This window comes from Sinohyriopsis cumingii, chromosome 13 (assembly GCF_028554795.1).
Source record: "Sinohyriopsis cumingii isolate HCF-2022 chromosome 13, ASM2855479v2, whole genome shotgun sequence".
NCBI lineage: Eukaryota > Metazoa > Mollusca > Bivalvia > Unionida > Unionidae > Sinohyriopsis > Sinohyriopsis cumingii.
Genome location: NC_142973.1, coordinates 77,398,908 through 77,412,809, shown reverse-complemented (window position 1 = coordinate 77,412,809; position 13,902 = coordinate 77,398,908). Strand labels below are relative to the sequence as shown.

The window sequence follows — 13,902 nt, the reverse complement described above, 5'->3', positions numbered from 1 at the left end:
ATCTTTTGGGAAACAACTTGTGTGTCTGTAGATAGACATTAGCCTTCCTGTCAGTCACCATGGTGCATCCTTGAGGATAATGGATCCAGGTGTCAGGTCAAGGTTGCAGGCTGAATTGTGTTGTTTTCCAGAATAAATTGCTAAGAACTGTATGAAGATGCTACATCTTTTGTTTCCATTTCAGATATTGTTATCAGATTTATCACTTATTAGCAATAGAAAAAACTTGGCTGAAAGGTCAGAGGTTACTGCATTTTTGCCAAGAAACATCAGTCCACTTTGGTTGCATATGCAGTTAGCCAGAACAATATGTACTGCTGCACTTTCTGAGTGAATGCATCTGAAATTCTCTTTCCCTTTAACATAGTTAGATGTGATTTTCATGGCCTTCATAAATAGTGAAAGCCATTCACACAAGTTTTTCTCTTGATTCAAGGCATGTGGAAATCATGGAAGTCCACATGATGCAGAAATTACTACAATATATGTAATATAAATTCAATACCAGCATGTGTCAGGAACTCTGTTATTTGTCAGTTGATTTAGCATGTGTAAGGAACTCTCTTATTGGTCAGTTGATTTAGCTTGCTACAGACAGTAACTCTTATCTCCAACATGACACTTGTTCAAAGCACTGTTTTGACAAACTGCATATGCCAAAGGTCAGTGTGGTCAGTGTGGAAAAAAGTGGATTGGTGTTTCTTGACTCTAAGAGATGTATTACTAGAGTTGCAGTAACCTACACAAGGTGAAAATACATTGTTAAAATAAACATACACTGCATATACCTTTGTTAAGATATATCTGTGTGTGTTTGAGAGAGAAAGAAAGAGACGGAGAGGTAATCCTTCAGTTTTTATTATAACCAATTGCTTAATTACTGTATTCAGAAAGTAGCAGCTACATTACCAGATTATTTAATAATAATTTTTTACTACCATTAAATTATTCTTTTTACAACATTTTTTGTGGACATTCGACTCTACACTGTACAGATACTGTAGCGACTCTATGGTTTTAAACTAAGTAACAGAAATGAGTGAAAAGCAACAAGTTTTGTAATATTCAACAAATAATTTATGAAAATTTCAAAAGAACTTAACACTACTCTGAATTAAATTGCAACTAGTCCATCAAAATTCTGTCCCTTGTCCAAAAGTATGTAGTATTCTGAATGAATTCCAGTGGAGTTTTGAATAAATTCCAATACTGAACATGCTGATGTACCTGTAGTCTTGAATGTGCTAATGTGCCATTGGTCTAGAATATGGCAATGTGTTAACAGTCATGATGTAACACAATAATAAAAAATGGTCCATGAATGAATTCACAATAATTTCACAATAATGATTTAGTCTAAAATTGTTGACCACTTTGTGGTTCCAGTGAATACTGTGAACCTGGATGTAGGTCAGTTTATTTTTAAAAAAACATAAGTTGTCAGCAAGATTAGGAATTTCCAAGTGAAAAACTAATGTCCTGGATTCAGACTTAGGTAAACATGTTTACCTCTATTGATAATGATCTGAATATTGAATCTATAATCATAGTGAAATATTAGCTATGTATATCTCACTGGTCAGGTAGACCATTAACTTGATTTTTTCAAAGGTCAGTTACTAAATACATGTAATTCTTTGAGAAAAGCCAACAAACAATACAACTTAAATATACATAACAGTATGTAACCAGACCATGACATGGCTGCCTTTTAACATCTTGTGTGGGCATTTGACCGGACACTGTATAGTTATCTAACCAGTCCATGACACAGTTGCCTTTTAAGTAGCTGTGGTATCTCACTGGTAAGGTGTTGGGCACATGACCAGAAGGGTGTTCGTTCAATTCACGCCATGGATCAGCTTATATCATCTACTGTTATGTGCCTTTTGAGGAAGGCATTTTAGTCCATTTGCCTTGGCATGACAAAGCTTTAAAGTTTTGCTATGTCATCAAACCTGCAGTCATTAAAAAACACTGAGAAGGGCTAATTATCTTGTAAACCTAACCTTAGAGATATACTACATGTAGTTTGAGCGAGTTAATGTGTTAATTGGGAGCAGGTATTCATATTGATTACAGAGTAGACAGAGTTCTAATATGTAGCTTAGCTGCTCTAAAGCTTATTGCATGCATAAAATCAGGACCAAAATTACTTTATGTTTTAAACAACTTACTGGTTTATTAAAGAATCAGTCTTGACAAGTTAAACGTTTTTAATTATTACCAGCATTTTGAAAAAGAAGCTTCTTGTTATTAAGGCCAATACAGAAAGGACTTTGCTAATTTTGGCCTGTCACATACACATTTGTATACACCTATGCACACCTTCCCCACCTAGGACCTTGCTAATTATGGCCTGTCACATACACATTCGTATACACCTATGCACACCTTCCCCACCTAGGACCTTGCTAATTTTGGCCTATCACATACACACTCATATACACCTATGCACACCTTCCCCACCTAGGACCTTGCTAATTTTGGCCTATCACATACACATTCCCATACACCTATGCATACCTTCCCCACCTAGGACCTTGCTAATTTTGGCCTGTCACATACACATTCGTATACACCTATGCACACCTTCCCCACCTAGGACCTTGCTAATTTTGGCCTATCACATACACATTCACATACACCTATGTACACCTTACCCACCTTGCTAATTTTGGCCTATCACCTACACATTCACATACACCTATGCACACCTTCCCCACCTTGCTAATTTTGGCCTATCACATACACATTCACATACACCTATACACACCTTCCCCACCTTCCCCACCTAGGACCTTGCTAATTTTGGCCTGTCACATACACATTCGTATACACCTATGCACACCTTTCCCACCTTGCTAATTTTGACCTGTCACATACATATACACCTATGCACACCTTCCCCACCTAGGACCTTGCTAATTTTGGTCTGTCACATACACATTCGTATACATCTATGCACACCTTTCCCACCTTGCTAATTTTGACCTGTCACATACACATTCGTATTCACCTATGCACACCTTCTCCACCTAGGACCTTGCTAATTTTGGCCTGTCACATACTCATTTGCATACACTATGCACACCTTCCCCACCTAGGACCTTGCTAATTTTGGCCTGTCACATACACATTCGTATACACCTATGCACACCTTCCCCACCTAGGACCTTGCTAATTTTGGCCTATCACATACACATTCCCATACACCTATGCACACCTTCACCACCTAGGACCTTGCTAATTTTGGCCTGTCACATACACATTCGTATACACCTATGCACACCTTCCCCACCTAGGACCTTGCTAATTTTGGCTTATCACGTACACATTCACCTACACCTATGCACACCTTCCCCACCTAGGACCTTGATAATTTTGGCCTGTCACATACATTCACATACACCTATGCACACCTTCCCCACCTTGCTAATTTTGGCTTGTCACATATTCATTCGCATACACCTATGCACACCTTATCCACCTTGCTAATTTTGGCTTGTCACATACTCATTCGCATACACCTATGCACACCTTCCCCACCTAGGACCTTGCTAATTTTGGCTTGTCTCATACACATTTGCATACACCTATGTACACCTTCCCCACCTTACTGATTTTGGCCTGTCACATACTCATTTGCATACACCTATGCACACCTTCCCCACCTAGGACCTTGCTAATTTTGGCTTGTCTCATACACATTTGCATACACCTATGTACACCTTCCCCACCTTACTGATTTTGGCCTGTCACATACTCATTTGCATACACCTATGCACACCTTCCCCACCTAGGACCTTGCTAATTTTGGCTTGTCACATACTCATTTGCATACACCTATGCACAGCTTCCCTACCTTACTGATTTTGGCCTGTCACATACACATTCGCATACACCTATGCACACCTTCCCCACCTAGGACCTTGCTAATTTTGGCTTATCACATACTCATTTGCATACACCTATGCACACCTTCCACACCTAGGACTTTGCTAATTTTGGCCTGTCACATACACATTCGCATACACTTATGCACACCTTGCTAATTTTGGCTTGTCACATACACATTAAAATGCACCGAGACAAACCATCCCCACCTGGGAGCTTTGGAGTTAGGTGTATCAGCATGTAAACATTATTATCCATATAGTTTTGATCACTGTTGTGGAGCATTTTGGATGGAATGTTGATATGATTCTGCATTGAATTTGACAAGACTCATGTGTAAATGTATCTATTGTTATTAGGCTCTTGTTGTCAAATAGCTGTGATAACTCAGTTTCATATAATTGTGATGGAGCAGATGTTGATGGTGTTGGGTCAGTTTATCTCGGATCATGTGGAATTTTACTTTCCAGTGTTGGAAATGAAATAAAGGTTATTAATCTCAGTAGAGTATACTTCAGAAAACTGAAGGTAAGTACATAAGTGCCTAACTGTTCTGAGACCAGTGACTCTAATAGATAATGTTTGTAATTTACTTGTGAAAATGTTTGAATGTTGCAGGTGAAATTGGCAGCAGGAATGTTTGGAGTGGAAGATAATGTACTTGTCCATGGAATTGTGCCACAACCTCCATACAGGGACTTTACTGATGCTCCATTTACAGAGTTTGTTATGACGGTAACACATGCACCCTGTATCTGTAAATACAGGTAAAACCTGATATAACACGCTGCCCAGGCTCTAAAAAATAACATCACGATATAAGCAGGATCGCGTTAAAATATTTTTAGAAAAACTTCCCCATAGAAAATGTGAGTTGAAATTTCAATGTCATCAGTTTTAACTCACCTCTTGATGTATATTGTTTGTTTTGTTCACCAGGTTTCATCAGACATCAAATATACTTCAGTTTTGAATGGCATACATGCCAATATGGTGGAAGCATTGCATGGTGAAGTTAAGGCAACATTAAACACAGTGCTGGGAATAAAATTCTGGTAGGGATATGAATAATTGGCTTTTCTGAGAGCATATATTTAGGATGTTATAAAGATAGGTCACCTTAAATAAAAAAATGAGAGCCATGCTGCCATTAGGTTATAAACCGAATCTTGTTATAATAAATCACATTATAATGGGTTTTACCTGTAATATGAATAAAACACTATTTTCTTAAAACTATTTAACAGGGTTTATATTTATTACATTTTTAAACAAAGATGGCCATGTACTCTATATCCTCAGATTTTCACTGTTGACACTCTATATTGAATCTGGACTTCCACTAACACACTCTTTAAGTCCACTTACATACTTTTTATACCATAAATGCAATCAGGACTTCAGTTATGCATCACATGCGTTGTAAATTGAATCAAGTCTTCTACTTACATACTCTTTACACTGTAAATTGAATCAGGACTTCCACTAACATTGTTTACACTGTAAATTGAATCAAGATTTCCTCTTCCACTAACATATTGTTTACACTGTAAATTGAATCAGGACTTCCACTAACATTGTTTACACTGTAAATTGAATCAGGACTTCCACTAACATTGTTTACACTGTAAATTGAATGAAGACTTCCACTAACATATTGTTTACACTGTAAATTGAATCAGGACTTCCACTAACATTGTTTACACTGTAAATTGAATCAAGACTTCCACTAACATATTGTTTACACTGTAAATTGAATCAGGACTTCCACTAACATATTGTTTACACTGTAAATTGAATCAAGACTTCCACTAACGTATTGTTTACACTGTAAATAGAATCAAGACTTTCACTAACGTATTGTTTACACTGTAAATTGAATCAGGACTTCCACTAACATATTGTTTATGTGGTAAATTGAATCAGGACTTCCACTAACATATTGTTTACACGGTAAATTGAATCAGGACTTCCACTAACATATTGTTTCTGTCATGTCTACTTTAGCATTACAGTCAACAATGTTAAAGTTTTGATTACATGTTTCTGAATGTCAGATACAGGGGTTATATTGACAAACATACGGATGCAGGTGAGACACCAGGTTCTACAGAATGTTTGTTTTCATACAACTTACTGTATCATATTTTGCTTCTTTTCATTTCACCTCTGGCTGTTTTATCTATTGCAGAGGCTAGAGCGATTCAATTTTCCATCTCCAACATTAGTACAAGCTTACACCTGGCCCCCAGTTTGTCGAGGACGTAATGTGATTGCTGTATCCCCATTCAACACAGGAAAAACAATTGCCTACCTTGCCCCAATGGTGTCATATGTCATGAAGATAGATCTCTATGAGTCTCTACCAAAAGAAAATGGAGTATGATTTGTATTCGTTTTTATTGAAATTGTTTCCCACATAAAAGTGCATCTGAAACCCCCAGCCTTATTACAGTGTAAGAACATTTCAGCACCTTAAAATGCATACCTCATTTCAGTGCAAGCACATTTCAGCACCTCAAATACATTTTGATGTGTGTTTGTTGTATGCCCATGACACATCTCCATACAAACACATCCAGATGCCCAATGTAAACAGCCATCATTTCTATGGTCGATTCACAGCACTACTTGATGGGAATATCCCTTCCTGTCAAAGAGGTGTTCTGGAAATTCTGTAACATAATGTGCATGTGTATTAAATGAATCATAAATAACCAGTTAGAGATAACAGAATATTGGACCCCAACCCACTTCCAAACAATGCAAATGGTTGCCCAGTCTTTTAATTTGAAATCATGGAATCAGGTTATCTGACCAGTTTTTGAGGATTCAGTTTATTTGAAGACCGTATCAGTAAAAACTTGAATCAGCATGAAAGAATAAAACATACCCAGAGCTAAAGCAAGAAAGAACAAACCCAAATATCTGTCCAATTTTTGAGGATTCAATTTATCTGAAGAACATATCAGTAAAAACTTATATCAGCATGAAAGAATAAAACATACCCAGAGCTAAAGCAAGAAAGAACAAACCCAAATAGCTTACAGCAAGGAAGAACAAAACAAACTCATATTGCCTACAGCAAGAAAGAACAAAACACTCACATATTGCCTACATCAAGAAATAACAAAACCAGTAGCTTACAGCAAGAACGAACAAAACAAACCCAGATAGCCTACAGCAAGAAAGAACTAAACAAACCCAAATAACCTGCATCAACATAGGAAACCCAAATAGCATACAACAAGAAAGCACAAAGCAAACCCCAGTAGCCTACAACAAGAAAGAACAAAACAAACCCCAGTAGCCTATAGCAAGATATAAAAAAAAAACCCAATAGCCTGCAACAAGAAAGAACAGAAAAAAACCCAGACAGCAGACATACCAAATACAGTTGTTGATTTTGAAGCCAAATGTTGAGTGGAATCTATTTATAGCACCTTAAATTCAACAGGTTACCTTAAAACACAATGAAATTTGAAAAGTTCATTTTATCCTTGAAAAGTTTTTGAATTTGTTGAAAAACTTAAATTTTACCGTAAAACTGCTTGAATTTGATGAAATACAAAATTTTAAACCAGAATAAAATGGATTGCATTTTTAATTCAGAAATGTTCTTATTTAGATATTGTCTAAAAATAAAGAATAAACAGATGGAGTAGCAATCATTTGCATTAGTAACTATTGTGTGTTTATTTCTTCCACTTTGTACTTGTATTGTTTGTGCACACCTGATAGAGTAGCAATCCTTTGCATTAGTAACTAATTGTGTGTTTATTTTGTCCACTTTGTACATGTATTGTTTGTGCACACCTGATAGAGTAGCAATCCTTTGCATTAGTAACTAATTGTGTGTTTACTTTGTCCACTTTGTACATGTATTGTTTGTGCACACCTGATAGAGTAGCAATCCTTTGCATTAGTAACTAATTGTGTGTTTATTTTGTCCACTTTGTACTTGTATTGTTTGTGCACACCTGATAGAGTAGCAATCCTTTGCATTAGTAACTAATTGTGTGTTTATTTTGTCCACTTTGTACTTGTATTGTTTGTGCACACCTGATAGAGTAGCAATCCTTTGCATTAGTAACTAATTGTGTGTTTATTTTGTCCACTTTGTACTTGTACTGTCTGTGCACACCTGATAGAGTAGCAATCCTTTGCATTAGTAACTAATTGTGTGTTTATTTTGTCCACTTTGTACATGTATTGTTTGTGCAGTGATAAAGTAATAATTGGATAAAGGTTAATTTTGGTATAAGAAAAATAATAATCCTTGAAAATTTTTGGTAGTCTTTGAAAACTCTTTGTAAAACTACCTTTGGGATTATACAAACCATGCATACTAATTTGAGACTCACAGCATGATGAAATGTCCCTGAAAAAAACAGTTCATTGGGGCTGTACATACCATGCACACTAACCTGAAACTTGTAGCTTGGTGAAAATACTTGAAAAAGGTCTTTGGGCCTATACAGACCATGCACACTAACCATAGGCTGACAGCTTGGTGAAAAAGTTCTTTGGGCTATACGAACCATGCACACTAACCATAGGCTGACAGCTTGGTGAAAAAGTCTTTGGGCCTATACAAACCATGCACACTAACCATAGGCTGATAGCTTGGTGAAAATGGTCTTTGGGCCTATACGAACCATGCACACTAACCATAGACTGATAGCTTGGTGAAAATGGTCTTTGGGACTATATGAACCATGCACGCTAACCATAGACTGATAGCTTGGTGAAAATGGTCTTTGGGCCTATATGAACCATAGACTGATAGCTTGGTGAAAATGGTCTTTGGGCCTATACAAACCATGCACACTAACCATGGACTGATAGCTTGGTGAAAATGTCTTTGGGCCTATACAAACCATGCACACTAACCATAGACTGATAGCTTGGTGAAAATGGTCTTTGGGCCTATACAAACCATGCACACTAACCATAGGCTGACAGCTTGGTGAAAAAGTAAGCAAGAAAATTTCTAGTTATCATTTTATACCTTGAAAGAAACAATAAGCACTAAATATTAAATTTGAAAGCTTTAAATATACATGAATAAAAGTGGAGGTTTTCTCAGCCAGTCATATTGGGATGCAATCAGTTGGTGTCATGTTCTGTTGATATCACATTGTACAATGTAGCAAGAGGCATGTATACTGAGCTGTAGTATAGTGTCAGTGGTGTCCTGTTCTGTTGATATCACATTGTACAATGTAGAAAGAGACATGTATACTGAGCTGTAGTATAGTGTCAGCTGGTGTCCTGTTATATTGTTATCACATTATACAATGTAGAAAGAGACATGTATACTGAGCTTTAGTATAGTGTCAGCTGGTGTCCTGTTATATTGCTATCACATTGTACAATGTAGAAAGAGACATGTATACTGAGCTGTAGTATAGTGTCAGCTGGTGTCCTGTTATATTGTTATCACATTGTACAATGTAGAAAGAGACATGTATACTGAGCTGTAGTATAGTGTCAGCTGGTGTCCTGTTATATTGTTATCACATTATACAATGTAGAAAGAGACATGTATACTGAGCTTTAGTATAGTGTCAGCTGGTGTCCTGTTATATTGTTATCACATTGTACAATGTAGAAAGAGACATGTATACTGAGCTGTAGTATAGTGTCAGCTGGTGTCCTGTTATATTGTTATCACATTATACAATGTAGAAAGAGACATGTATACTGAGCTTTAGTATAGTGTCAGCTGGTGTCCTGTTATATTGTTATCACATTAAACAATGTAGAAAGAGACATGTATACTGAGCCATAATTTAGTGGCAGGTGCTGTGAGGTAGTGGGTTTGCTATGTCTAAAATCTGGAAAAGAACATGGAACCACAGTAGCTCAGTTGATTCAGCAGACTCATAATCCATTAATTGCTGGTTTGATAAATGCACATGCCAGACCTGGTTTTGTGTCACTGTGTTTTTTGGGAAAGGCACTTGGCTCCCAGTTGCTTGACATGATATAGCCAGTAATGTGTTAAAAGTGCCATTAAACCCACCCAAAGCAACACAGAGTGGAAGGAAGATCCACACTACAGACTTTCTTACAGATTAAAGTAAAATCATGTAGTCTGCACTATATACTTTAAATCAGTCTTGTTGAGTCAGACTGTAGTATGATTTTCTACGATGTCTATGAACATAACCATGTACTGGATGGTGGATATGGCTGTTTATCAGACAGGGAAGTTGAAGAAAACTGCTGTGGTCCGAATATACAACTGTTTCAAAAGCATATAATGCTGAAAAGAATTGATATTTGCTGCCAAATTTGTTAAATCCAGGACATGATTGCCTGTGATAATGTTTGATTAAAGTTTCTTAAAATACCTTATTAGTATGACCACTACTTTGTCAATCCAGCTCACCCAGGCCAAACCTGCTGGTATATTTTAGTCGTAAAAACTTTCATCTTGTTAAGTTTAATCAACATTGCACACATCTCCTGTATATGATTCTGCTTATGTTTGTATACACACCAGTAATTTTTCTATAGATGGTGTATAGTCAACAATGTCTGTTTCATAGATATAAAATGATGTTTCAATGAATTCAGCTGTATAGGTTGTCACTTGGGCACTTGCTTTACAGGTATTTTTTGAGGAATTTTGTTGTAGTTGCTTAATGACTGCTGAGTGAGTATATCAAGCAACACTTGACTGGCTACACCTCTGTAATATTGTCTGCTCTATTTCTATTTACAGAGTCTGGATTGCAGGCAGGGCTAAATGTAAAATGTGCAAATGCCAGCAGGGCATTGATGATGACCATGATCCATGTTTACCATTTGGGGGAAATACATGTTGAATATGCACTGTATGGATGGAGAGTAGGTGGGCTTCAGTTCTTGACAGAAAGTCTAATCAGAAAGGGAAAGCAGAAGAACATTAGTACATAATTAGCATGGACACCTCCTTGTCAAAATGGATGAGTATCACATAGCAGAGAGTTAGCCAGCCAGTAAACACTTCATAAAATCTCTTTCAGTTGGTGGTACATCCCTGCTTCCAGCTTCATGCCTCAATTAGACAAGTCTCTTTTAAGCATATGAAGGCAATTCGTCTTTCCCTGATATGTGCTAGGTTGAGAATACACTAGAACAACTCGCACAGTACAGTGGATACTGGTTTTGTTGATCACATATCCTATATGCCAGCATAAAGAACTTGACATTGTTGTGGAAGATGGAAGATAATTATGCATTGTTCTACCATGACCAGACTCTGCCATCTGAACCAGGTCATGAGCTTAATGCCAAATTCAGTTTTGTCTTTAATATGATTGGAGGGAATCTCTTTGTCTAATATGCCATCCAGACGTGAGAACTCCAGCACTGTAATGTATCAGCTTGACCAGTACAGCACCATAAGGCACCAAGTGTACTCCAGACACAGTTCAGTGCCATGGTAACCACTTGATATGGAATCAGCTTGATCACATACCTATGGCCATAGGATATGCTAAGGATAGGCTGGACTTTCTTAGTAATTGCCTTTGAGTTACAATATCTCACTTGGGATGAACTTAATAGTTTTGTTAGCTAGCACTTTTTCTAGTCTTGATCAACATCATCAAAGTGTGTACTTAAGGTGTTGATGTTGCCACACTCTTCTAGAGTGACTTGACTGCAACACAGTATATGCTGGCCAGTGACTTGACAGCAGTGCAGTATATGCTGGCCAGTGACTTGGCAGAAACACAGTATATGCTGGCCAGTGGCTTGACAGCAGCAGTTAATTTACAACTTGCAGAAAGAGATGAAATGCTCTTCACTTTCAGCTTTTCAAAAAGACACATTTAGAATACAACCATTTTCTGTCAAAATCTAGCATGGCCATGTGGAGGAAGTACATAAGCAGGTCACCAAAGAAACAAATCTACCTCAGACACTGCATCAAAGACTGAGGAGTTTTTTTCAGGAGAGAGACCAAAGGAACAGAAAGAACACCCCTAGAACACATCAGATAGAAAAGCAGTTCTTCAGACCCATTTTCAAATGCAAGGTCAAGTTCTTGACAATAAATATTGACAAATCATTTTCACCATCTGTTTCTCTCTACAATGGCCTCTTCCAGAAAGAAATTACAACATTGTCATACTGGTCATATTAAATATACTGCTTGTGGGGAACACTCCACTTCTTTGCTGTCAGATAGGAAAGAATTTGCCATGATCATCTAGGGACACGGCAAGTCATTTCAGAGGGCCTCCTTGTCACATTCAAGACCCCTCCTCCACTGGTTAGGGTCCCTTCAGCTACAGACATTCATGGCCTATATCCTGCAGCAAAATATAAAGCCAGAAAAGGACAGTTCACAACACAAGATCACTGGGCTTTTAGATTCACTCACCTGTGTATGGGGTTCAAAACACATCTGATTTGAATATGTCTTCCTCAGTAATGTGCATTGAAAATCATTTCAGCCCAAGAATTTGTTTACTTTCTAGTCAGTTCAGCAGTGTACCTCATCATCCTGGGTCACCTATTCATAAGACTATCACAGATGATACTGTTATCCCAATGGGGAACAAAACATTGCCTTTTTGAGCAAACTGTACCAGTTTCCAATCATAAGGTCTCTTCTTGGCCAATGGGACAACCTCATGCTTGGCTTTGACAGTGTTTCCTTGCAGATCCAGACTACAAAGATAATGATTTGTTTGGCTGCAAACACAGTTGGCTGGGATGCTCATTTCCTATCATATATCAGAGATATATATTTGGAGATAAAGGCCACACAGAAAGCATTTCATTAGTGGCAGAAGAAGCTTTTTGAAAGGGCATACTCATTCTATTGGACAACTCCACTGTGTTGAGAACCCAAGCAGTTCAAAATCATATGAAGGGAAATGGAGAATTTTCTTACAGTGATGTGGGCAAAGACACATCAATACATAAAATAGCTTTCTACTAAGGCTCTTTGAAGTGAGGAAGTTATCTGCTATCAGGATGAAAGGTTACTGTTCCATTATCTTGGACTTCATAGAAGACAAAATAATGACCTGTCCAGTCATCCTGGAAAGTTTGATTTGTCTTGCCCAAAGGTGCTGGCTCGGTGCTCAAAGTGGAATCTATCATGGATTCCAGCAAAGCTGAATACAGCACCATTTAAAATGCTCTCAAGAGCTATGGTAGTTCATTTCTCATTAAAGACCTTCCTACTCCTACTGCCTACAGCAGGTGGGATCAGCGAAATCCATTTGTTGATTGATGTAAACTGTCTACAGTTCTTTCAGGATGGGTCATTATCACTCATCTCATTTAATTTTACCTTTGAAAGAGAGAAAGATTGATAGCTTAGGCTCTTTCATCCTGGATAAGATGGGTTGTTTATTCTGCATACAGAGAATTAACCCAGGATCAAATGAATTTTTTAAGTAATTCAGCTTGTGAGAAAAGGGCATTTATGACGAGCATTGCATTTGAGCATGCTTGTTCTCAAGGCATTATTATACAGACTATGGGATGGAATTCAGAACTGACTTTTTCCAGTTCTGCCTGCAAGATTGTTTGTCCCAAAGGTTCACATAAACCTGGTATGACCTGTCATCACAGTACAATAGGTTACCCTTCCAGAGTCGTTTTCCAGGATCTCCTTTATACAACAGTATTACTTCTGATGGATTTGTGATGAAATTTTTCGCCCTTCTCACAAAAGTTGTGTTTGGAACATGGAATCAATTCTCCACCTAGGTATTGCAAAGATTTAGAAACTGCCTCACATAACTTAAATAACCAGAGATTTTTTTCTGGGTTAAGGGGATTTAACTCCCTCTGCCTATTATTTTCCCTAAGGTAACATATTTGAAGAAGAAAAATATTTCTTCGATAAAACTTGCCCAATCATAATGGGTACACTTTCCCAGTGTTGTGGCAATTATATCCTATTAGGAGAACATACATTTCACTTCAGTAGTGATTGAAGTACAGATGGGATTTGGCACAAGTTTCTGTATTGGTATATCGGGGGAGATC

The 13,902-nt window shown here is 37.5% G+C and overlaps 1 protein-coding gene across 9 annotated transcripts in view; it reads left to right on the top strand.

Annotated features, from left to right (window-relative positions):
* The window catches only part of LOC149785854 (uncharacterized), a 305,885-nt gene that overhangs the window by 91,741 nt on the left and 200,242 nt on the right, over positions 1–13,902 (top strand). For all 9 annotated transcript variants that reach the window (XR_016425467.1, XM_089979816.1, XM_089979814.1 and 6 more), the window contains 2 exons: positions 4,516–4,632; positions 6,089–6,277. Coding sequence is in view for 8 of the 9 variants with exons in the window: in XM_089979816.1 (XP_089835942.1) it covers positions 4,516–4,632; positions 6,089–6,277 (306 nt within the window). In the remaining variant the exon portion in view is untranslated. The remainder of the gene's footprint in view (positions 1–4,515; positions 4,633–6,088; positions 6,278–13,902) is intronic.